Raw genomic sequence first — 24,492 nt, 5'->3', positions numbered from 1 at the left:
CAGCCAGTAAAGATCTATCTATGTGTGCACATAGAAGGAGGGCAACTGCTGCTTCAAACAACAATCATATAATTCAATGACTTCTTGGGTTATATACATGTAAAGGAGTACTTGAAATATTCATACCCGATACCCGTTACTGACAATCTTGAGCATGAAAGTAGAGCAAGTACTGCACAGGTGTTACTAATAATATTGACAAGGACTCTGCTCTCATCAAGTGTTCCAGTAAACCTTGACAGTGTGAGAGAGTGAAACTGAAGCAGCAAAATGGAATTCAGCCACCATTCAGTGATTACTTAAATCAAAGTCATGTGTGAGCAGAGAGTACAGCACAGTACTCAGAACGCAGCCCTGGGGTGCTCTGGTGTTCAGGATGAGGGTGAAAGAGGTGAGCCTGCCCACTCTCACCATCTGGGGTCTGCCTGTCAGGTAGTCGAGGATCCACATGCACAGTGGGGTGTTGAATCCCAGCTCCTTGAGCTCTGTGGCCAGCCTGGTGGGAACTATGATGATAAACCCTGAACTGTAGTCAATGAACATCAGTATCACACAACTCCCTTCCTTTAGGTGAGATAGGGTGGTGTGGAGGATGTGTGCTATGATGCCTTCCATTGATCTGTTGGGATGGTAGGCAAATTGTAGTGTGCTGGGTGATAGCAAGCAAATGTAATCCTTCACCTGATCTAAAGGTTTTTATTAATCAACCTCAGGTAGGTTACCTGTTTGCTGTGTATATTGTGTTGTTACAATGTACAACACAATATATACATAAGAATATATACGATATGTGCAACTAATGTTGAATATACTTTCAAGAGTAAGAAGAATAGGTTACTACATAATAAAATAATTGTACATAATAATGCTATAGTTGAATGATTGCATTATTGCACAGTTGAGACAGTATAAATAAATGTGCCTCTACTAATAAATATTTAATAAAAATTCAATTCTAATTGTAGATGGGTAAATTAAGTCGAAGTGTTGGTCTATTGAACTAGAGCGTCTGACATTCTGGGGGAGGCTTTGCACAGTTTGATGGCTACAGGCAGTAATATGACTTCCTTTATGGTGCATCTCTCTCTAAATACTTAGTGTGGGGAGGTTGATACTGCAAAATGTTTTATGTTACATAGTGTTATTATTCAAAAAATAACAACACAGATGCCAGTGTAATTCAAAACCCTGATGAGGACAAGCAACATAACTTATTAGCAAGTGATAGAGCTAGTGCTTGGCTAGCTCATACGGTGACAGTTAACAGAACTCTTCATTTAGCAGCAATACTGCTAGTGCCAACGCTGTTTCACCAAGGTGGCTTTAATTTATCTCTTATCAGGCTTTAATTAAGTATATCTGTGCTGTAAATCCTGGTCTTGTATTTCGGATAGCAGGGGGTCAACAACCAAACAGGGTTTTAAAGCCTGTGAGTCCAACCAGTCTGTGAGAACTGAAGAAGCCTCACAGATGAGAGATGAAACATCTTCAAGAAACTCAAGTAAGTCCAATTGTTTACAATATACAAGGAAACAAGGTTACTTGTCCTATTTCTTAAACATAGTTTAAGAAGAAATGAAATTTAAGGTGATCCTAAATCCTGCTACATATTTTGGTGTCGAAGCAGGTGTCGAGGAGTCTCACAGCCTGGGGAAAGAAGCTGCTCTGTAGTCTGGTGGTTCAGCAGCGAATACCTCTGTACCTTTTCCAGATGGCAACAGGGTGAACAGACTGTGGCTGGGGTGGGCTGCTGTCTTTCAGTATCCTTTGGGCTCTGTGCAGACACCTCACTTCACCGAGGTCACTGATGCTCTGTAGATGGGAACCAGTGATGTTCTGGGCAGTTTTAATCCCCCGCAGTAGAGCCTCCCTGTCCTGGGCCATGCACGAACCATGTCAGCTGGTGATGTTTTCAGTCAGTATGCTTTCTATTGCTCCTCTGTAGAAGTTAACCAGGATCTTGCTCTGGAATTTAGCCTTCCTAAGTTTCCGTAGCAAGTAGAGCCTTTTCTGTGCTTTTTTAACCTGGGTGGTGATGTGTGATGACCAAGAGAGGTTCTCAGTGAGAATAATGCCAAAGAAACCTAGAGAGGGAGGGAGCAGTGATGCTGTCCTTTGGACTGAAGGATGGCTGACATGTCAGGAGAAAGTTTGGTGGTTGAGACACGAAGGACTTCACAGAGATGGCTATCAGTCATTCTGGTTCTCTGTCTGCTTTGATGAGGCACTGCTTTATGAAATCACCGTCTGAGAACGGTTTGCCGTGCTGGGCAATTGGTTTAGCGACTTCATAGCTTGCTGTTGTGGCGTTTTCCTGTATTTTGTTAGCACGGAAAAAAAAACTGTTGTTGAGCTTGTAGGCTAGCTGCCATTTGCTTGACTTTTTGTGTTCATTTGGCACCGGTGTACAATGTGTAGCTCTGATGTTTGGTCTCATTGTGCCGACGGACATTATACTCTTTCATCACAGCAACATCTTCATTGCAAATCAAACAGACACACTTTCCGTTGATTTCTTTGAAGAAATATTCATTTTCCCACCATGTTTGAAATCTTCTACACTCACTTGCTATTTTGCGTTTCTTCGGTGCTGCCATTTCTGGTGACTCACGGTAAAAGTTTTTCTTTGCTTAATTTTGTTTAGTGGAGAAGCACCGTTTCTGTGGCTGGCTCCATCTAGTGTTGAAACTAAGAAGTGCAATAGAGATGAGCTCAAGCTTCTTGTGTGGGCCGCAGTTGGCCGTAGTTTGGACACCCCTGGCATATAAGGTCCAGTGTCCAATTGCAGAGTGTTGTACTGAAAGCCTAGCGTGTTAAGTTTTCCAATCATCTACATGGGAGAGATTGTGTTGAATGCTGAGTTGAAGTCAAGAAACAGCATCCTGATGTAGCTGTTCTTATTCTTTAGGTGAGCGAAGACTGAGTGAAGAGCAGTAGATATATCTGTATATATATATATATATATATATATATATGGATCTGTTGGTTCTGAAAGCATACTGAGGGTCCATGCTGGCAGAGATGCTGTCTTTGGTGTGCTGGAGAACCAATTTCTCAAAGCACTTCATCAGGATGGGGGTCAGAGCCACAGAGTGATAGTCATTAAGACTAGACACAGCAGAGGTTTTTGGGTACAGGAATGATTATGGCTGTCTTGAGGCAGGAGGGAACAGTATCTTGTGGGAGAGAGATTTTAAAAATGTCAGTTATAATATTAACAAGCTGAACAGCACAAGGTTTTAGTTCTCGTCCTGGAATGTTGTCTGGGCCTGCGTACTTGTTTGTATTCACTCTCAGCAGGAGTTGCCTCACATCTGCTGTGGTCACTGAGAGTGGCTGGTCCTCTGGAGGCGGAGTAGTCTTTACAGTTGAGTCCTTATTAGAGTCCACTTAGAGTTCTCTAGAAAACATTGTCTAAACATTGTTTGGACAATGAAGTCGGAATGTTATTTTGAGAATATTCTCTGAAAATTGTTTAAACATGCTCTGAGCATTCTTTACAGTATGTCCTTTGACCTTGTTTGAACCTTGTTTAGAGAATGTTCTTAGTGCAGCGTTCCTAGCCCTAGAGAGGCTCGGGGCCAGGGTCAAGACGATGAGGTCATTTGCCTGCTGATGAGGACAAGCGACATAATAACTTGTTAGCAGGCAATAGCACTAGTGCTTGACTAGCTCATATGGTGACATTTAATAGAGTTCTTCAGATAGCGGCAATACTGCCAGTGCCAATGTTGTACCACTCAGGTGGCTTTCATGTATCTCAGGCTTAATGAAGTGTGTTTTAAATCCAGTCTTTTGTCTTTTATATCAGATTGCTGCTATGGATTATAGATGTTAGGCCTGTAAATGCTTAAATCAATATGGAATCACTCTCAGTAATGGGTAGGAGGAAGCAATGGGGACAGTCCAAAGGAAAGTTTCTGGGGACAAGTTTTGTTCACAGTCCAACCCTACTTACCTCCATAGAGATGAAGTGCTTAATTCAAGAGGTAGTTCCGACCAAAGCAATTTGATTAGATGAGATGCATTCCATGAGGGCTGATATTTAATACAACATCACAGGGACTTTTAACTCTGCATGTATTACTCTGCTTCACAGGTGTTCTAAACCATTAATTAAGCATACATTAATGGTAGGTAGTTATCTAACTTAACTGTAGATTTGAGTGAGGAAATCCCATCTGACCGGTAGCTCACTCGTAAATCACCTGAGCAAAATTCGACTTGATGAAAAAATAATTCTACCTGCAGCCAGGTGCAATGTCCAGCCTCTGGTTTAACGCTGTATTCCTGGGAGTAAAGCAGCTTTCAAAGATGTTACAGTGTGAGGTGTGACAGGGACACACTTGTCTTAACATCAACCACAGCCTGAGAGCCACCAACAAGCAGATTATCTGATACAGGACTCAAGATGACAGAAATCATGGCAGTAAGTGGATACATGCTGGAGGGATGTACTGTCTGATCAAACTAACTCATCTGAATCACACAGGCTACCAAAGTGACTGTTAATAGACACCTTTCACAGGAAAAGCACAGATAAATGTTCATGATACTAAGCAACTGCGCACTGTTCACTAATAAAGGGTGCTTGTAGAAGTGGTGAATATCAACAATATCACACTCAAGGTCGTACTGTACGGCTGTGATTATCTTCAGCACTCAGTCTGCTGCCTCGTGTCTAGAACTCAATCACAGCTATGATGATATACAGTACAACAGAACTCCCTCTTATTTCATATTGCTCAATTATAAAACAGTTCCGACCAAGCAATTTGATTGGTCAAGAGGCATTCCATGAGTGATGATATATAGTCCAACATCAATGGGACTGTGAACTTTTCGCGATGCATGCATCACTCTGCTTTACAGCTGTTGTACAATGTTCGTTAGGCTCACACTAATGGTCGGTGGTTATATAATGTTACCACAGATTGTATCAGTGTTTGAATAGCGAGGAAATCCCATCTGACTGGCATCATCACTCAAAAAATAGATGGGTTTTGCTAAACCGCCAACTCGAGAGGATGCACATCACAGCAGTGAGTGGACACATGCTGGAGCGACGTAATACTGTCTGATCAAACTATCTCATCTAAATCACACTGGCCACCACAGTGTCTGTTAACAGACTGTTATTTCACTGAAAGCACAGAGATAAATGTTTATGTTACGAAGCAGCTGGTCTGTGCATAACATGAAGACCGAGCTTCCATAGATTGGCAAGCAGTGTGCAGGAAAATGTTTATGTGTTGCTAGGCAACAGCTGTCACATCCAGCAATTGCGGAACTATTTGTGTCAGTGGAGCCAAAAAAATCATTAATTAAACAAAAAAAAAAAATATCTATTGTCACTTATTACTGTTAACTAAAAAAGACATTTGTAGAACTGTTGTAGAAAAGCAATATCACACTCGAAGTCATAATGGTGGACTGTATATCATCATACCAACCGGCCGATTGCCTCCAACTGAATCACAGCTGTGATGATATATGGTACAATATCACTCCCTCTCGTGTGATATTGCTTAATTGAACAGCAGGTTAAGGATTTCATTTGCCTACCATTCCTCCAACGTCGCTGATCGTTGTGTAAAGAAAGTTCTGCAGACAACTTTCAGAGAACGTTCTTTTGAAAACATTGTCTAAATGTCTAAATGCTTTCTGAAGAACATTCTCTGGAAGTTGTCTGACTTTGTTCATCTTTAAACATTGTTTGGATGTTTTCTGGACATTTTCAAGAAAAATGTCTCAACATTGCTTAAAAATTGTTATCTGAAATGTTTAGTTAATTCCAGGCATAATTTAATACAATTCAAAACAGTATATTATTCTGAAGACAGACTGCATAATTTTTTTCCTAATGTTTCCAACCTATGTAGCAAGTGTGAAGAGGCAGATGGGACGTTAACACAAAGTTTTTGGACATACATTTGGTTATAAGTTGTTCATTGTTTGTGTTTTTTCTGATTCTGATTCTGATTCTGATTCTTGAAGTGTGTATTTGAATGTCTCTTGCCTTTGAGAAGAACTGGGACCCTAACCCACTAGTTGCTGTCCTAGGTGCCATGAGTGTGTACCTTTTGGCAGACAAACATGAAACTCAGGCCATCTCTTTTGGTATGGTTGTCACAAAGAAACGTATTCTACTTATCTGGAAGTCAGACTGCATACCAACATATGATATGCGGTTAAGAAAATTGATGAATGTATTGTACTTAGAAAGGTTAAGGTTCTCAAATAATAACAAGACTCAAAGAGCCCTCAACTAGCGTATCTCAAGGGTTGTAGATTGTAATAAACTGAGAGTGTAATAGTAAACCCTATGTTGCTGTGTAGATATATCTTATTTAACTGTGAATGTTAAGTCCAGCACCGTTTTATTATTATTATTATTATTTATTTATTTTCTATCTGCAAAGAATTTTGTGGATGAGATGGTTAAGTGATGGACTGAGTGTTTGTTCTATGTTTAAGATCCTAAAATGAAGGTTTAAAAAAAATATAGGATTGTTCTTTAGTGAATGTTGTCTGAACATTGTTTAAAAAACATTATATAAACTTTTTTTTAATTATGTTTTAAAAATTCTCTGAGTATTCGTTTTAGAATGTTCCATGAAGGTTTTTAGACAACGTTCTCTGATGTTTTTTTAATTTTCTGAACGTTCTTCAGACAATGTTGTCTGAATGTTTTCATTTTCTGAGCAGTCTCCAGTAAAGTGTTTTGAGAAAACATGGTCTGAATTTTGTTTAAAAAACATTATCTTAGCGTTTTTTTAGAGAACGTTCTCTGAATATTTTAGTCTGAGAATTCTTTTAAAAACATTGTTTGAAAAATGTTCTCTGAACATTCTTTTGACAAAATTATCTGAATGTTTATTTAGACAATGTTGTCTGACCATTCTTGAAATACCATACTCAGAGTGTACTCTGTCTGAATGTTTTTTAAAGAACAATCTGTTGTAGTTGTTTTTTATCAACAAACCAAATTTTCCTCCAAAGCCAAGCATAAAACTTAAGATTTTTTTTTCTCGGGGTTCACCCTTTACCTCAAAAAAGTCAGACAGAATTGTGGCAAGGTTTGACTTCAGTAAAAGTTCAGTAAGCGCTAAATTAGTTATTATGCTGTTGTAACCCCATAAGTGTTGTCAGTTACACTTGAAAACAAATGATAAGATAAGAAGAAATTTGTCTTGGACAACCGAGAAACCCAGGCCACATGGCCATACAAATACACAGTCAAACTACAACACTACTACTACATTGGATTACTGGTTTGTAATTTTTTTTAATTAAAAATCAAGGTGACAGATCCATATTTGAAGTTAACAAAGAAAGTGACTAGTAGATATACACTGTAAAATGTAATTGTATATCTTACTTAGAATAAAAAGTGCCCTTAACTCATTTCAGCTTACTCTGTTGACTCTCCTCACTTAAACTTAGTGAAGACAACTTTCTACTGAGGCAAGTAAACAAACTTGTCAGCTGCAAGTTACCTTTACTTAGAAGTATGAGAGAGCAAGAAGCGTCTGCAAAACCCGGAGAGACTCGGCAGTGTCCGGCAGTTTCCGGCAGTATTCGGAATCTCTCATTGAATACACATGCGCAGTTGCTCACCCCAACCCTCAGTAAGCGGGAAGAGACATGAGAGACGGTTGATGCACAGTGTCACGGTAAGTTTAACTGGTTTTAAACGTAGCAAACGTATAGTCGGTATTTTTGTCGTGTAATTTATTCGTTAGTCCAAGTTTGGAAGTGAACTTTATGTTTAGCTAACGTGTAAAGATCAACGTTAGCATGTGAAAGCTAACGTTAACGTTAGCATGTGAGCGCTCAAGTTAACCAGCCCTTCAGGTAATGATAACATTACACGTGCAAAAATGTCACGAACAGCAACATAAGAAACAGAGTCCATATTTTTCATAACGGTAAAAAGCAAAAACTTTTGAATTAAAGAGTGTAGAGATGCAACTATCAACTATTTTCATTACAGACTAATCTGTTGAGTATTTTATTTTCTGCATTAATCAATTGTTTGTTTTCTCCTGAAAATTGTTTGGAGAAAAAAAACTCACTGCTTCCCAAAAGCCCAATATGACGTCCTCACATCTGAAACCATAATATATATTCACATTTATGATGCTTGGGGGGGCATTCTGAAAATTATATTCTGTACAGCCCTAATCTGTGCTTGTGCTACGAGTTAATAACAGTTTAACTGATTGGTTTTGTTGTTTCTTTTGTAGGTTTCTGAGGCCAGACACCTAGCTATGCATTGGAAGTGTAAGTAATGCATGTTTTCTTCTGAAAAGAGGGCTCAACTATTCTGCTTAAAACATGGAAGCTATGCCAGAACTACTCCAATTCCATGCCTCCACACAGATTGTCTGTGTTCATTCAAGTCATTTAATGCCCTAAAAGTGCATCTAACAAGAAATCACTCCTATGAAGTACATGATGGGCAGATGAGTGGAGCTGATGAAATACCTGTGATATTCAATTGTCCCCTTTGCAATTTTGAAGAACCCTGCACAGAACAAATTTTTTTTCCCATTTGCGCCAACATCTTAAAAATAAGGAAACTGTGAAGTGTCCATATGAAAACTGCATTTTTGAGAGCAATGTCTACTCAACATTTAATGCTCATAAAAGCAAAGAGCATCGGCTTCCCAGTCAGAAGCATTTGAAGCCTGACATTGCCTTGCGCAGCACACCTCACAATTCAGATCCAGATGTGTCACAAGATGTACAAGAAGTTGAGGATTTTTCTAGTGATCCTACAGACCAAGAAGAAAATGAAGAAGGTCAAATCGAAAATTTGGATCACTTACAACATCAACTTGAGCATAATTTAGCCTCACTCTTTCTGAAACTGCAGGCAGTCTTGCATTTATCTGATATGGCAGTACAGGAGGTAATTCAACAACTAAATCAGCTTGTTCTTCTCTCAGAGCCCCTTTTGCATAATGCCATTCAGCAAATTCTCAATGAACATGGTGTCAGTGACAATTCAGTAGTGAGAAAGATTGTGAATGCTGTCAAAGAGAATAACTTGTTCTTGAAAATGACTGATGCTGGCCAGTCACTCTCCACAGCCAGTATAAGAGCCTCATATTTTCAGAGAGAATTTCCTATGGTCATGCCAGTTGAATACAAGCTTGAAAAAGACCTACAGTCACTCTCTTATGTGCCAATTTTGAAAATGTTACAAAAACTATTAAACAGAGCTGATGTTCTGGATAAAATTCTCACACATGAGTGCACCGTTGATGGATTCAACACTTACAGAGATGGCACACACTATCGTGGGAATGATTTTTTTAAGACTGAGACCTTAAGGATTGTGCTTGGCCTTTACATTGATGAGTTTGAGATAGCCAATCCTCTGGGCACCTCCAAAAAGAAACACAAACTGTGTGGTATTTATTGGGTTCTTGCCAATCTTCCCTCAAAACATCGCTCCTGTCTCCACTCCATTCAGCTAGCAATATTATGCAGAGCAAGTGCAATCAAACAGCATGGCTATGCAGCTGTCCTTCACCCACTTCTTCAAGACCTGGTGACTCTTGAAAAACATGGTGTCTATGTTGAGCAGTTAGGCGAGTGTGTGAAGGGAACTGTGCTCTATGTGTCAGCCGATAACCTAGGTGCTCATTCTTTCGCTGGCTTTCAGGAGAGTTTCACGGTGGAGCACCCCTGTCGATTTTGCATGGTGAAGAGGAGTGACATCCAGCAAAGGGAGGTCCGATCAGGAGGATTTGAGGGGAGAACCTGCCAGGAGCATGACAGGCAAGTTTCTCAAGTTTTAGAGAATCCCAATCTGGTGAAAGAGTATGGTGTGAAAGGTCCTTGTGTTTTAAGCGACAATTTGGAACATTTCCACACTGTCACCGGGTTTCCACCTGACATAATGCATGACCTCTTGGAAGGTATCATCCCTGTTGAGATGTCTTTGTGCATTAATGACTTGATCTCTAAGAAGTACATCACCCTTGAGTCCTTGAACAAAGTCATCAAACAGTTTCCCTACAAATTCCCTTACAGGCCTGATCATCCTCAGATTATCCCAGCCACATTTGCTTCTAGAGGTACGATTGGCGGTAACAGCCACGAAAACTGGGCTCTCACAAGACTTCTTCCACTCATGATTGGTTTTGATGTCCCAGAGAATGATCCAACATGGGAAATTTTAATGCTTTTGAAGGACATCTTAGAACTGTTAGCATCATTCAGACTAACAGAAGATTCTCTTGACTTCCTTGATGCAAAGATCTCAGAGCACAGAGGTTTACTTTTAACAGTATTTCCTCACTTCACATTGCGCCCAAAGCACCATTTTGTGGAACACTATCCACAGTTGATGAGGATGTATGGGCCACTCAGAGATATGTGGACAATGCGCTTTGAAGGAAAGCATAAATTCTTCAAACAAGTCATTCACAACACAAAAAACTTCAAAAACGTCCCACAAACTCTGGCTGTCCGGCATCAGAGAATGATGGCATACCATGTGGACTCCTCCTCATTTTTCAAGCCATCTATCCAAATGGACAAGGTGACACTTTCTTTGGTTTCATCTTTACCTGAGAATATTCAGAACTTGTTGAAACAGAGGTATGCATCTCAGAACACTTTCCTTGCAGCCTCATCTGTGAGCGTTGATGGCATCAAATACAGTCCAGATATGATTGTGTCTGTTGGTGCTTGTTCATGCCTACCTGAGTTTAGGCAAATTCACAACATCCTTGTCATTAACAGTGACGTTTTGTTTCTGTGCAAACATATGACATCATGGTATAATGAGCATCTGTGTTCTTATGAGCTATGCAGTCATGTGTCACCAATGTCTGTCAACATGCTCTCTGATCTGAATGACCCTTTTCCTCTTGCAGCCTACAGAATCAGGGGCAGAACATTTGTTACCCTTAGACATTATATTTTGTGCTGATTGGATGCTGAAGATTTTGATGTCAAGTGTCATGAAGTAACTAAACTGATTTTTTATGGTATTTTTTTAATCTACTGTAGAATCACATCGAACAATGGAGATGAGGACTACACTAAGAATAATTGTCCATGACAGTGACATCAGGAAAATTACACTCACTGGGAAACCACAGACACTTGACTCACTTGTTGAACAGCTTGAGGAGAAGCTGGGCCTTCAGTACAAATTCTCCCTGCAGTATGAGGATCCTGATTTTAATAATGCCCTCGTCAACCTCACTGACATTACTGACCTGCCTGACAAACCCACGCTGAAGATAATTGCTCTGGTTCCAACCCCACACCAAGCACCGCCAGCACAGTTGACACAGAGATCCTCTCTGTTTCCTCCTCTGAAAGTTGGTCATCCCTTGCTCGGTCTCCATGGCCAGACACCTTTGAAATTCCTTATTTTCCTGTGGACATCGAGTACAGACTACGCCAGGGGAATCTTCTGTATATGAGAGACAAGACATACCTGCAAGTACCCAGGGACATGAAGCATGAGATACTTGAAAAACTTGCAGAGGCAATTTACAGCTTCAAGGCGTATCCCTCTGATCAAGAATTCAATGATGTTGCAACTGCGCTGATTCAAAAACATCCATGCCTCACTGAACCAGGCTCTGTGAATGGATGTAACAGCTGGAAAAATAGCCTAAAATTTAAAATGGGAAACTACCGCACCAAACTGCGTCGAGCTGGATGTACAGATGTGGCCGCAAATCAAGGGAAGAGAAAAGGCCAAGCTCCGCAGAGAAGCGTCAAAAGACCAAAACGATTTGAAATCAATTTTCTACCCAACTTCCCTGATGGTGAAGATGAGACCAGTATGGAGTCCAAACAAAAGCAACTTGTAGAGGAAATGAAGAAACGTCGTCCAACTGCTGCTCTGGTGACCAAAATCATGGACACTACTTTTGCCTTGAGAAGACAAGAGTTGGTGAACTTGGAGCCTCCAGTAAAAGACATAATGGAAAGGTGGCCAGCACTCTTTACAGAGGGTCAGGTAATTTAAAACTCTCCCTAGCTTTTATCCATTTTAGTTCTCTTTTAATTCATTATTTGTCATATCTTTGATAAACTTACAGAATTTGCTTCAGCGTCCTGCCAGTGAAAAGTAGTCCTAAGATTTTAAAGATCCCCTCCAAACATGTTTTAGGATGTATTTAAAATATCTACTTTGAATAATAATTTGTTTTTTTCCACAAAGTAAACAGACAATTATCGTGGAAAAAATCCTTAGAATTATATCTACTCCCTCTCATTGAAATCCCAATATTTTCTGCAGATGAATGTGCAAAACCACCTTTCATTGTCAAACTCTGTACAGTGAAGCCCAAACATTCAATTCAAACAGGAACAATAAGAGAAACATTTTTGAGTGGAGGGTGACTTCATGATTTTAGAAATTGATCTTTGTAAATCCGAGTGTCTCATCAAAAAGTAACAAAACACTTAATAACTGTGCGTTCACACCAAAAGAGGCAAAGATGCCGGAAGTCAATTCATTTTCAATGAGAGCCTGGCGTCCTGAGTGGCCAAAGCATCAACCGAAAAACACACAGAAAAATAGCGGATACACACACACACACACACACACATAGAGAGAAACGTGCACACACACACATAGAGAGAGAGAGACCGCCTGAAGAAGCTAACGAGCAAGCAGCGCTATGCTGTTGTCAAGAAGTCCGCTTTGCGGCTCCTTTAAAATGACAACTTTGACATCAGTCACATGAAAAGCGTCTAAAGTAGCAAAAATATTTTGCCGCTATAGACGCTGTCCTCTTTCTCGCGCACCCTCGGGCGTCTTTGCCGCCTTTGCCGCTTTTGGTGTGAACACACAGTAACAGAGAGAGGAAACAGTATTGCACTGGCCTCAAAAGATTAGATACAGATTCCTGATTTTTTTGTTATTCTTTTATGTTGGTCCAGTATGATGACATTTTGAATACTAATTTGTCATACTTTTCCTTTAGATTCTGGCAGAGTTCTGTCGCTTGTCAAGCAAAAACTTGAATACAGAATTCTTCAAAGAACTTGACAAATACACTCCTCGCTTCTTCGAGATTTTCAAGACCAAGGGGGGAAGTGTTGGCCAGGAGTGATATGTGTTTGTGATTTTTCAGAGTACAGATGTTACTGCAAAACGAACAGCAGTCCTCCGTGGCCTTCCTGTCATCCTTGGAGATGAGAGCCGAGACTTCTTCAAGACTTGCTTTGTAAGTCGCCTTTATTGCTGAGTTTTTATTCCACATCACAGGATGTCCACTCTGGTACCCTCTCAAAAAAGTTTCAAATTTACCCTTAAGGACATAAATGTCCCCTCACAACAACTGCTCTAAATATTTATCAGATTAATATTTTTTTCAGATTTTTTTTCACAGATCTTTCAGCCTACCAATCTGTTCTTTTCAGAAATACTAAATATTTATTGGCAATTTATTTTTTTGTTACTGTGGAATGCACTTTTTCAGTTTGTTTGAATCTAACTTGTTAAACTGCAGTTTACATATGATCCCAAAAAATAATCGGTGACTAGTTGATTACTAAAATAATCGTTTGTGGCAGCCCTAATCCTCATGAATGTATTAAACAATCTGTTAATTATTTATGCATGTGCCATATTTACTTGAATATCTAATATCAGAATATAGCTTACTTTTAGTGGCTGTCTTGTGTTTTCTGCCATACAAAATTAAGGTGACATCTGATATGTAATTGGGGCTGTATTGCTGCTATTGGTTTTAGGACAGCGATGACCCATGCTTGTCTCACATCGCCATTGGAATCCTGACCATTGTTCCTGAGGAAGAACCCATGTCCCTTGACTCACTGCACCTTCAGTCTTCAGGTACCGCAATCATTTTGGAAGGAAGAGTTGTGATGGATGACCTTGATAATCTTCCATATGCCATGTGCTTGCTCTTTGGACTCACATACGCCCTGAATTTGGAGTATCCTCAACAAATGAAGAACACCTTTGACTTCATCCAAAGGGTGCTTCTCTCACTTGGACATAAGTCACTTTAACCAAAAATACAATCACTTAAAAATATTCTCATGCAGTGAATGTAATCACAGTGTGAATGCGATGTGACATCTTGGGTCACATTGAAACCTTTACCCTTATTGGAAAGGTGATATTTTTTTCTTGTTAAATCCTTTTCTGTGAGAGGGAGCCTCATCACCCTTTCAGACCACTGAATGGTTTTATTTTCTTATGGAGAAACGTGAACACTACTTTCCTTGTTTTTTGCTTTTGTTTTCCCTTTTGTAACATGATTGTTCTTTAGCCGGTTATCTCTGACTTAATATCTGTTGAAAGTCAATGTCTAGTGCAGTTCTAAACTCATCCACTAAGAATTTAAAACAGTAAGCTCTGAGCAGTTTTTAGTGGGAGCTGTCTCAAACATCAGAATTACAGTTGCAGATTCAGTTAAAATATTGATTTTATTTTGCAGTCATGCAATAAGTGGCTTGGAAACAGAGTTGAGCTATATCTGCTGTTCACTGTTGATGTTAAGATAAATGTTATGCCCTGTAATTGACTATTGAGTTTATAGTTCACACCATAGTCAACAGAGATATGTAAGCAGGGAGTCTCAGAGTTTTAATGACTGAGGGATGTTTTAGGGACTCAATATTAGATTGAAGGGTGCCCAAAAAAAAAGCCATGTGTCACTTTTTTCTGAAAAAGTTAGTTTTTATATTACATACTTAACTTCCTCGTAATTTTACATGTTTTTATGACTTTTTGGCAACTTCCTGCAATTTTTGCCTCATGGTGTGATTTGGCCTTTTTCCCTTTGTATGTAATACAAAGAGCAACTTTTGCCAGTGGGGTTAAAAGCCAAAAAAGTTTGTTTTAACTGTTAATTAAAAACTGCATTTCATCTCACCTTTACTCAGTGGGTCAGAAAGGTTTAAGAACCCCTGTATGTAAGCTAAACTAAAGTACTTTTCAACATGGATTCTATTTTCCACGTGTTCTGAACAAAAAAGTTAAATTATTAAACTTTGTTTTCCATTTAATATGTTGTCTGTCTTTGTTTCAATAGCTTATCAGTTGAAGTTCAGCTTACTTGAACATATCAAGGCAATCAGTTTCCTGATATTTTTCTAGTAATGTGAATGCTTAAACTTGTAAGGAAAACTTATTTTTACGAGTAAAGCTTAAATAGCATAACTCACAAGTTTAAGTAGTCAAAATTGACATTTTACAGTCAACCTAACTTATAATTTTGAGTTATATGTACTCTAGTTTACTGCCATTATCTGAGTTGTCTGAATTTAAATTTTATAGTCAACTTAACTAATGATTTTGAGTTAACTTCACTTAAGTTGACTGCCATTATCTAAGTTGTCTAAACAGTTATTTTCAGTTTTAACAACTTAAAATTAGTTATCTACTTTACTTGGGAATTTTGAGGCAATTGGTTTCCTGACTTTTTTTAAGTAAAGTGAACTTATTAAAATTTACAGTGTATGGGAGTAGCACAAAGGTGCAATTGTCAGCTTTGGACACAAAAGGTTAAGGTCAATGGTATTTTGCTCAAAGATACTTCAGTAGAGTTGTTTGAACCCTTTGCTGCCTAAAGGCTGCCTTGGTTGCACACATCGGATCCTCCAATAAAATCAAGCCTTGTGTGGCTAAAATGAAAGCTAATCAAATCAATCTCACAACTTCACCCTGTGGTTTGTTGCTTCCAGAGCATGGCCTCAGTTTCACTAAAAAGCTGTTGCTTCTCAATTACAAAACAAAACTGGACCAAATAACAAGCAGTCCCAACTACATCAACTCAACTAATGCCACTTCACTCTACAGCCTTTCAGAATAATGAAGTTATGACAAATTTTTTAAGCCTTTAATAATGCTATATAATAATATAATATATAATAAGTACAGCAGGGGTGGGGCATAGCTTCCAACTGCGGTCCTCTGTGGTATGGCAGTCCATTCTCATTCCGAAGCTGCTTTGACAGTGCTTTTGGTATAAGTTTGTGATTCTTTTGCATTCACATGAAACACCACTGGATGATGTCAGGTGACAACATGGCCAGACAGAACCAATCATGGTGTTATTATACACCGGCAGCAGACGGACAGCACCTACCGCATCTGCATAAAACATGGCAAGATGGTGTCAGGTTGACACTCGACTAGTCACAACATGATATAAGGATCGGGACAAACCCAAGCCCTTCATGCAGGAGTTCTGTGTTTACTTCCCATCTGAATGTGATGTTTGCTTTCTACACCTTACCATGTGCCTACTTCCCCTAATCCTCTGTGGCAGCATTTGCATTTGTTGACGTTGTGGTGTTGGTTGCTGTGTGCTTGTAATGTCTAAATATAACCACATGTGACGTAATCCCACCATATGCTTCAGTAGGGTTCGCCCTTTTCTTCCTTGCTTGCACACATCATATCCTCTCATATGACCAAGCCTGTGTGGCAAAAGTGGCAGCTGACATCACGGTAGTGACATCACAGTAGTGGCATCCCAGAATGTAAACAGCAGACGCAGAAGGACACCTAAAGCATTATAAATAGACGCAGAAGTGCACATCAAAATTGTAACATGAGATGTCTTGGGATGACAAGTCATCTCATGTTGCAATTTAAGTTCAATTCTTCCTGACAAGCATTTGATTGCCTCATTAGCTATGACTGAAATATCTCTGAAGATCCAAAGGGATTTGAATCAAGATCTTAACCCAATCCAGCCATGTAAAAGTGCACAGTGGATGATAATAGAAGACATGAAACTCATACGGCCGATGTTAGTTGACAGGGTGGCCGGATGGAGCGGGTCATATGCACATGACACACTGAAGGATAGCATCAGGTAGTAATGCTGCTGGTAGTCACAAGTGCACCTATAGGATGTGCAGGTGGGAAGGTGGGTAGGTCCAACAAACAACCTTTGTTGGCTAATCCCAACCATCATGACAGTCTGTGCAGTTGTGTAAACATAGGGACTGAGCTGCTTCATCCCACCATGTGCATTTTGACATCATGGCAACGTACTGCATTCCTACCATGATGTCATCTCACCATGTGCATTTATTCACATCACAGTAAAGGATTCCCAGAATGTAAACAGCTAACGCAGAAGGATACCTAAAATGTCATAGGCTGATGCAAAAGGTCCTGACAGAGCAGCACCACATGACAAGCTTGGACTGAGAACATGTTTTAATCAGTATTTGTCTCATAATGGATTCTTTAGTGAACATCTTTTCACCTTAAACAAACAGTACACTGGTGCTTTTTCCATCTCTCCTGCAGTAATTATATTCCAGAAAATTTACACCGATGATGGCTTCTTTATCTGACTTTGATGGCAGGTTTTGGATTTCTAAGCCAGAAGCTGTACTGACAGTCTGACTGAACCTGAGCTGCCTCTCACAGCTTCCTGTGGACTGTCTGCTTAATTTCAAAGATAAATCCAACAGACCCTGACCTCAGCTCACAAACAGGTATACTCAGGTATACACACTGTCCCGTCCACATAAACAGCCCAAAGATAGTGAATAAAATGTATAATCTGCAATAAAAATGCAGATTAACAATGTTCTACATTGTTTACAATTGCAGATAATTGATGTCTGGCCCGGGCGCAAAAATCTTTCCCCATAGACTCCCGTTATGAGTTTGACATGCACAATTCACTTGTCTTTAATACAAGAGGACATAGGGGGATTTGGGTTAGCTGTGCCCTTGCTAACACCCTGGCTGACAATGTATAGTACTCTTACACACCACCGGTCTGCCACCCAGCATGTGGCAAGGAACGTGAGATTTATTCAACTACCTGCCTGCCATAAAAACCACCAAGCGACTGACATTGAGTGCAGAGAGTAGAGTATTTAGCTAGCAAGCATCAGCGAGTCACAGAGAGAACTGAGAAACAGAGAAAATGGAGAAAGATAATTCAGTGATGTCACTTAAAACAACACCGTTCAAGAGAACACTGCAGGAAAAACTGAGTGAAAGAACTTGGACCAAATCAGCCGAACATCTTAATTAGACAGCGGTCCCAACACAGAAGAAGGAAATCTTTTTCGTGAATGTGTTTTCAGAGGACTGGTGTATTTTGTGGCATCATTAGATACAGCTGTTCATGAGCATCTTCAGCCTGCCACTGTGTTTAAGGGGACATCCAAAACAGCACAGAATGAACTCCTTGACTGCATGTTAGCAGTTTTAAGAGCAATCATTATTGAGGAAACTTGACATGCAGACTGTGTATCAATCCAGGCTGATAAAACAATGGATATCTCAACTCAGTGTCAGCTGGTTCTTGTGGTCTGCTACATAGTACTTCTGGATAGGTTGAGCTTCATTCTCCCCAATGACCAGAAGAGCAAGCTCATATCCTAGGCCTATGATGGTGCCAGTGTCATGAGAGGAACCACAGGTGATGTACAGAAAAAGGTGAGTGATATGTATAACTGCTATGCTCAACAGCTTAACTTCCTCATGCAGCAGGTGACATCCCACATCCCAAAAGTTGGTCAATTCTTCTCTGACCTGGCTGGATTCTCAGGATTTTTTCAACCAGTGTGCTTGACAGAATGGTGGCACACAGACTCCCAAGAGCAAGCAGAATGAGATGGAACTTCCACAGCCGTGCTGTGAATACTGTGTTCAAGCATAAAGATGACCCTCTTCTGTGCTTTTGATTCAACCACTGTGCAAGAAGCTGAAAGGTTTGTGAGACTTCTGGAGGATGATATGTTCTGCTTTTTCCTGGAGATTTTCCACCGCATTATGCCTCATATAAACATTCTTTGAAGCCAGCTCCAGAAGAGGTCCATTAACTCAGTCTTTGTCCACACATTGATGCAGCAGTTTACAGACAGCATGCAGAGGATCAGGTAAATACATTTGTATGTGGCACTGTTAAACCCTTGTGCATCCTTGTCGAAAAAAACCTCACACTCAGTACTATAGGACAAAAAATATCCAAGTCATATACTGCAAGAATATTACTACGTATTAATATTGTTTTCCTATTTCACTGAATTACATCTTTTTGAAACCAGCATCAGTCCTAATTAACTGTTTAGGACGGATTAAAGATTAACTCTTTAATGCCCAGTTTACTGACATTTTGCCACTGTTGTTTTTTGTGAAGAAAAGACATAAACTTAGTTATTATCCATATACTTAATCTTATTGAAAAATATTTAGGAACATCACAGTCTATGATGTATCATTGAGTAACAACATTGCTTTTGAGCCATTATTGGTTTTTTTTTTGTGGGATTAAAAATAACCTCACACTCAAATGTCCACATGATAAGAATGTAATCAGAATATTTCAATTAATATTAACAATAATATGTTATGTTAATATGCACCATGCATGATCAACCTATCAATGCAACATTTCTTGTTAGTTTTCTTGACAACTAAAGCTATTTTTTTCTCTGCTGGGGCTGCTCAGACACTTCATACCTACTCTCTGTGGAAAACATCGAAGCAGCCTAACTCAGCAGTAGCTGATGAGACGCCTGATGATGAAATTATTAAAAAAAACAAACATACATATATATATATATATATATATATATATATATATTCTAGTCAGTGCTTGTTATCCCACCCAGCATGCCTCAGAACATCTCATCAGTGGCTCACCGCTCTGCTCCGTGTGACATATGCAGCAAGTCTTTTTTTGCCAGACATGGACAGCAACCGCATCAAGCCGACAGAGCAGATCGTACCAGGCAGGAAGTCAAGCAGCATTGCATCCAGTCAATTTTCAAAATAAAATGCCTTGCATGGTCTTGGGGTCATGTTTAACTTGGCTAAACATTACATCGACTGTATTTGCTCCCTCTCCTTCCAGCAGCCCTCTGTATTCTCTCCAGCAGCAGGATTAATGCTCGTGAACAGTCACTATACATGAAATAGACAAAAAGTAGATCCTAATTAACAATGGCACTGAAAAAAAAAATCCTCCCAGTTAATGCTGTATTTAATCCTCTTAATAATCTTACAAAAATCTCCATTTTAGGACTCTTAAAGTGCTGGATTTGTGTGGACGTCAGGCCAAAGTGTAGCAATAGTTATGCATTTTAAAATTAAGCTGTAGTAATATGGGCATGGCCTAAGAGTGTAGTGTGGGCCTTTTACAATTTTTCTATCACAATGATGTATTACATAGTGTTTTCATGCGACCAAAATTATGACTTCGATACGATACCAATATTGAAACAATACCACAGCATAGACCTAAAACACCAGGAAAAGAGGATAGGTATTGACACTACATGAGAGCGTTTTACTATCAGTATATTCACATTATTATTGTAGAAATGAAGATTTAATGGATATCTGCCATTAAGCCATCATTTTTTTCTTATCTTGAGAAGTCAAGAAAATGCTATGTTTAAACTCCACACAAAAGGAAGCTATTATGCAAGGGATTTTTACTGAAGGGATTTCTTGAATTAGTTGATTACAAGCAGCAACTAATCCTTGATTCCTTACTCTATCAGATGAAATTAATTCTTTGGGTGTTTTTATCAATAAAAAAAAACTGAAAATAATTTAATGACAGTTGAAACTTCAAAATTAAAACATGAAATAAAAATTATTAAAATCATGAAAAAAATTAATGTTAGTTTCAGTAGTATAATAATTTAATTTGATAGCCTATTAAAACAATACACAAAAATGACAGTAACTGTAAGTCTGGCACTTTGTGATCACAAAAGCTCAAACCCAGTGATGTAATGTGGCTAAGTAGATTTACTTACACTGTACTTAAGTACAGTTTTTAGGTACTTGTTTACTTAAGTAGTTCCTTTTGCTGCTACTTTATACTTCACTCCACTACATTTATCTGATAACTTAAGTTACTCATACTTTACTTTACAAGGGGGCTCACATTGACATGCTTGTTTAACTTTTTCTAGATGCGTATAGATGTGTTAATTATTTCAGTATTATTGAAGTTAAGTTTAGAAGGTCTAGAAGGAGATAAGAGAATAGCTCCTGGCTTATGAGGGGAGCAGTCGTCCTTTTCTAATAGAAGCCAATTATGAGAAACGGTAGAGGGATGGAAATAAAACTTCCAGACCCAGACATTTACAACTGTAGTAGCAAATGAAATTGGGCTGGGCAAATCCTCCCTCAGACTTTATTTGCATAAGTAAATCTTTTTCATTCTTGGACATTTGTGTTTCAAGGAAACTGATATTAGCTCTTGATATTTTCTAGTAACCTGTATACCTAAGTAGGTGAACTTGTTAGGAGTCACTTTAAATAGAAATATATTTAATACATCTGGGTCATGCATTCTGACAGGCATGAGCTCTGTCCCAATTAATACAGTAACTCGAGATGCTACCAAAAACATTAATTGTCATCCATATCTGCAGAATGCTTAACTTTGGATTTGTCATGAATATTATATATGTCATTATATATCATCTGCATATAATGAAATCTTGTTTTGTGTTCTATCTGTGTCATATTCATAAATAAGAGGCTCGGTACATATTTCACCAGCAAGAGGTTCTACTGCTAATGCAAATAGCAGTGGTGAGAGCGGACAGCCTAGTTGCATCCCCCTGTGTAATTCAAATTCAGCAACTCTGCGACTTTTATAAATTACATGTAATACATTTGATAAAATGCTCCCTTAATTTAAATTTGTTAGGTACACCAAAATAATAATTCCATTTGACCTGCAGCAGAGATAAAGGATGGAATGAGCCCACTTATTGAGTATCTTTACCCTTCTTAGGAATTACAGTTAAGACTGCTTCGTACATAGTTTGTGGGAATTCTTCCTTCTCTAGTGCATAAGTAAACATTTTATGCAGGATTGGAATGTCAAATGTTAAAAATTTTGTGGTACAGCCGTCGGGCCCAAGTGCTTTGGCGTTCTTTAGTTATTTTAACTGAAAGCTATACTTCTTCTAAGGTTATGGCTTTATTTAGGGAATCTCTGTCTTCTTGGATAAGAGACAGAATGTTACAGCTATTTAAAATGTTTGTCATGGAGGTAGACCTGGAGCGATATAGTTCGTTATAAAATTTTGAAAATCTATAGTTAATTTGGAGTTGTGGAGCAAATATCTTGTATTACTTTTAATACTTTGGATAGTGCAATCGTTTTCAGTTTTTCTAAGTTGCCGTGACAGCAGTCTATGTGGATTTTCTCCATATTCAAAAAAAGTTTGTTTCATATACAAGAATGATATAGTTATCTTGGAGGTGGGAATTTTATTATATTTATACTTTAGTGACGGGATCTTCCTGTATAATTCTCTGGAAGGGTTTTGGATTTAAAAAAAATGTCGAATCTGTGAATCTGCTGCTCCAAATTTTGTAATTTTTCTTTATTACAAGGCCTCCCAAGAGATTATATGCCCTCTCAAAAAAGTTTAATAGTATCCCATAGTAGTAATGATGAAACATTGGGGCCATTATTGATCACATAAAAAGTCTTTATATGGTTTTCTAACGTAGTACAGAAATTTGGGTCTGCCATAAGTAAAGGATTTAGTCAACATCTGTTATGTTTAGTAGTGTTCTCCAACTGTACTGTAAGAGAGAGGGCTGCATGATCACAAATTGTTATGGGATAATATTTTACATTCTGTTTGTTAGGAAGCAATTTAGTGTCAACAAAGAAAGAATCAATCCTACTATATGTATTATGTACTGAAGAGAAGAACAAATATTTTCGGCCGGTAGGGGATTATGACCTAACAAATTTCTAGTAAGTTTGAATTCTTGATGAAAGAGGTGAGTAATTCAGCTGTCTTTGCCTTCCACAGGTTTAGTTGTGATGACTTGTCTAGATATGGATCTAACACACAATTAAGGTCACCTCCTATTATCATATTAGTCTGCAGTGTGGATGATGATAAAAATGAAAAAAAATTGTTGTAAAATGTAGGGTTATCAAAATTGGGGCCAAAAATATTTACTAAGATTACCAGACAGAAATATAATTCAACAGTAATAGGAGAAACCTACTCTGATTGTCAGCAATTGTATCTGTATCCTTGATGGGGACATTTTTCCTGAAAAGTATGGTAATCCCCCATTCTTTGGTGGAAAAGGAAGAGTGGAAAGTGCCTTATCCACCTGCATCTAAGTCTAGATGCATTGCTTGTATGAACATAACATCAACATAGATTTAATTCTTTTAACAGGGTTATTAAAACCTCTAACATTGACTAACAGCAGAAGGAACCAAATCATATTAGCTTTCTCTGTATGTGAGCTGAAGTCATGTTGTAGTGTTGTGGGTCACATAGTCCATGGCATCCTTAGTGTCAGGAAATCTCCTTTCCTCTTTACCATGGAGTGTCACTCTCGGCCGAGCGATATATATGAATTCGTATTTCGCACCCAGTATACCGTGCAGTGTGCTTCTCACGTCTGTGAATGATGCCTGCTTCTTGGAGACTAAGAGGGTGTAGTCAGGGAGCCACATAGATGGTGAGTGATACTCCCAGCCTGTCGCGATCGTTGGAGAATTTCCTCACACTCATCATAATAATAATACTTTGTTACTATGGCTCTCGGGGGTTTATCCAACTCTCTGCTCGGGTGAAGTGATATGTGTGCCTGGTCCAAAACAGGAGTTTTCTCCAAACGGAGTGTTTCTTTCAGCAATTTGGCGATCAAGTTTTTGATGTTTGAGCTCTATTTCTCCTCTGGTTTTCTTATAGTCACTGTGGCATGATGAAGGAGTAGGTCACGTTTCCGAAGAGCTCCTGCATTTTTGCCTTAATTTCACACTAAAAGCCATTTAATCCAGGTATTTATTTGTCCCAAACCAATGGTGAACAATTGCTAACAATAAACTGATAAAGGAGGTGAAAAAGTGCTGAAATTCCAACTACCAGAGCCGGAACCCAGGAAAAAGAGAGACAGCACGCCGCCATGCTCCACCTCCACAACAGAAAATAACACAATGATTCTAGACGCCATCGCTTCACTGAAGGTGGATAACTTTATCATGCAAGACATCTTTGCCACCATAGACATCCAGATAATGAAGGTAACAACTACTCTCCGGGCAGAGTTCACTTCTCAACAAGCCATAACTGAGGCCGCCATCACCTGGCTACAAGCTACCCTCGGTGCTACTGTAACAGAGCTTTAGAAAAGCGCAACACACATGTCAGACCTAACGACTGATCTCCAAAAAAAGTCATGCAACTCTCTTTCCTGGTGAAAATCCTTGAGGATAAATATGAAGGAAAGAAACAATGTGCGGATTATAGGTTCCAATATTTTAAATGTGAGGATCTACTGTTCTTTGTTGTTTGGGAATGTAAATAGAAATGTGATGTTCTGACCAGTCACCTAAAGAGAACAAGCACTTCGCACTTTGGAAAACTATGACAGTTAATTTTTTCACTTTTATACTTGTGAAATAAAAAATTGTTTGCATATTCTTAATTTCTTCTTTTTAATAAAGGAAATGGAGATCTGATATTAAGGATTTTAATGTG

General features: G+C 38.9%; 2 protein-coding genes and 1 long non-coding RNA gene across 5 annotated transcripts in view; 2 read left to right on the top strand and 1 right to left on the bottom strand.

Moving 5' to 3' along the window:
- sorcs2 (sortilin-related VPS10 domain containing receptor 2) overlaps window positions 1–24,492 on the bottom strand; it is a 671,324-nt gene that overhangs the window by 441,966 nt on the left and 204,866 nt on the right. The gene's annotated exons all lie outside the window — the stretch shown is intronic.
- Window positions 7,635–9,792, top strand: LOC148185574 (uncharacterized). Its single transcript, XR_015775761.1, has 3 exons — window positions 7,635–7,676; window positions 8,250–8,286; window positions 9,677–9,792. It is a non-coding gene; the product is annotated as an uncharacterized LOC148185574 (long non-coding RNA).
- Window positions 10,854–15,183, top strand: LOC148185573 (sterile alpha motif domain-containing protein 3-like). Its single transcript, XM_088073603.1, is given in 3 exon segments — window positions 10,854–11,998; window positions 12,972–13,214; window positions 13,744–15,183. Coding segments are annotated over 3 exon segments (1,113 nt in total). The 5' UTR covers window positions 10,854–11,449; the 3' UTR covers window positions 14,065–15,183.

This window comes from Plectropomus leopardus, chromosome 23 (genome assembly GCF_026936395.1).
Source record: "Plectropomus leopardus strain MGB_pleo_1.0 chromosome 23, ASM2693639v1, whole genome shotgun sequence".
Taxonomy (NCBI): domain Eukaryota; kingdom Metazoa; phylum Chordata; class Actinopteri; order Perciformes; family Serranidae; genus Plectropomus; species Plectropomus leopardus.
This window is presented reverse-complemented; position numbering and strand designations above follow the sequence as displayed.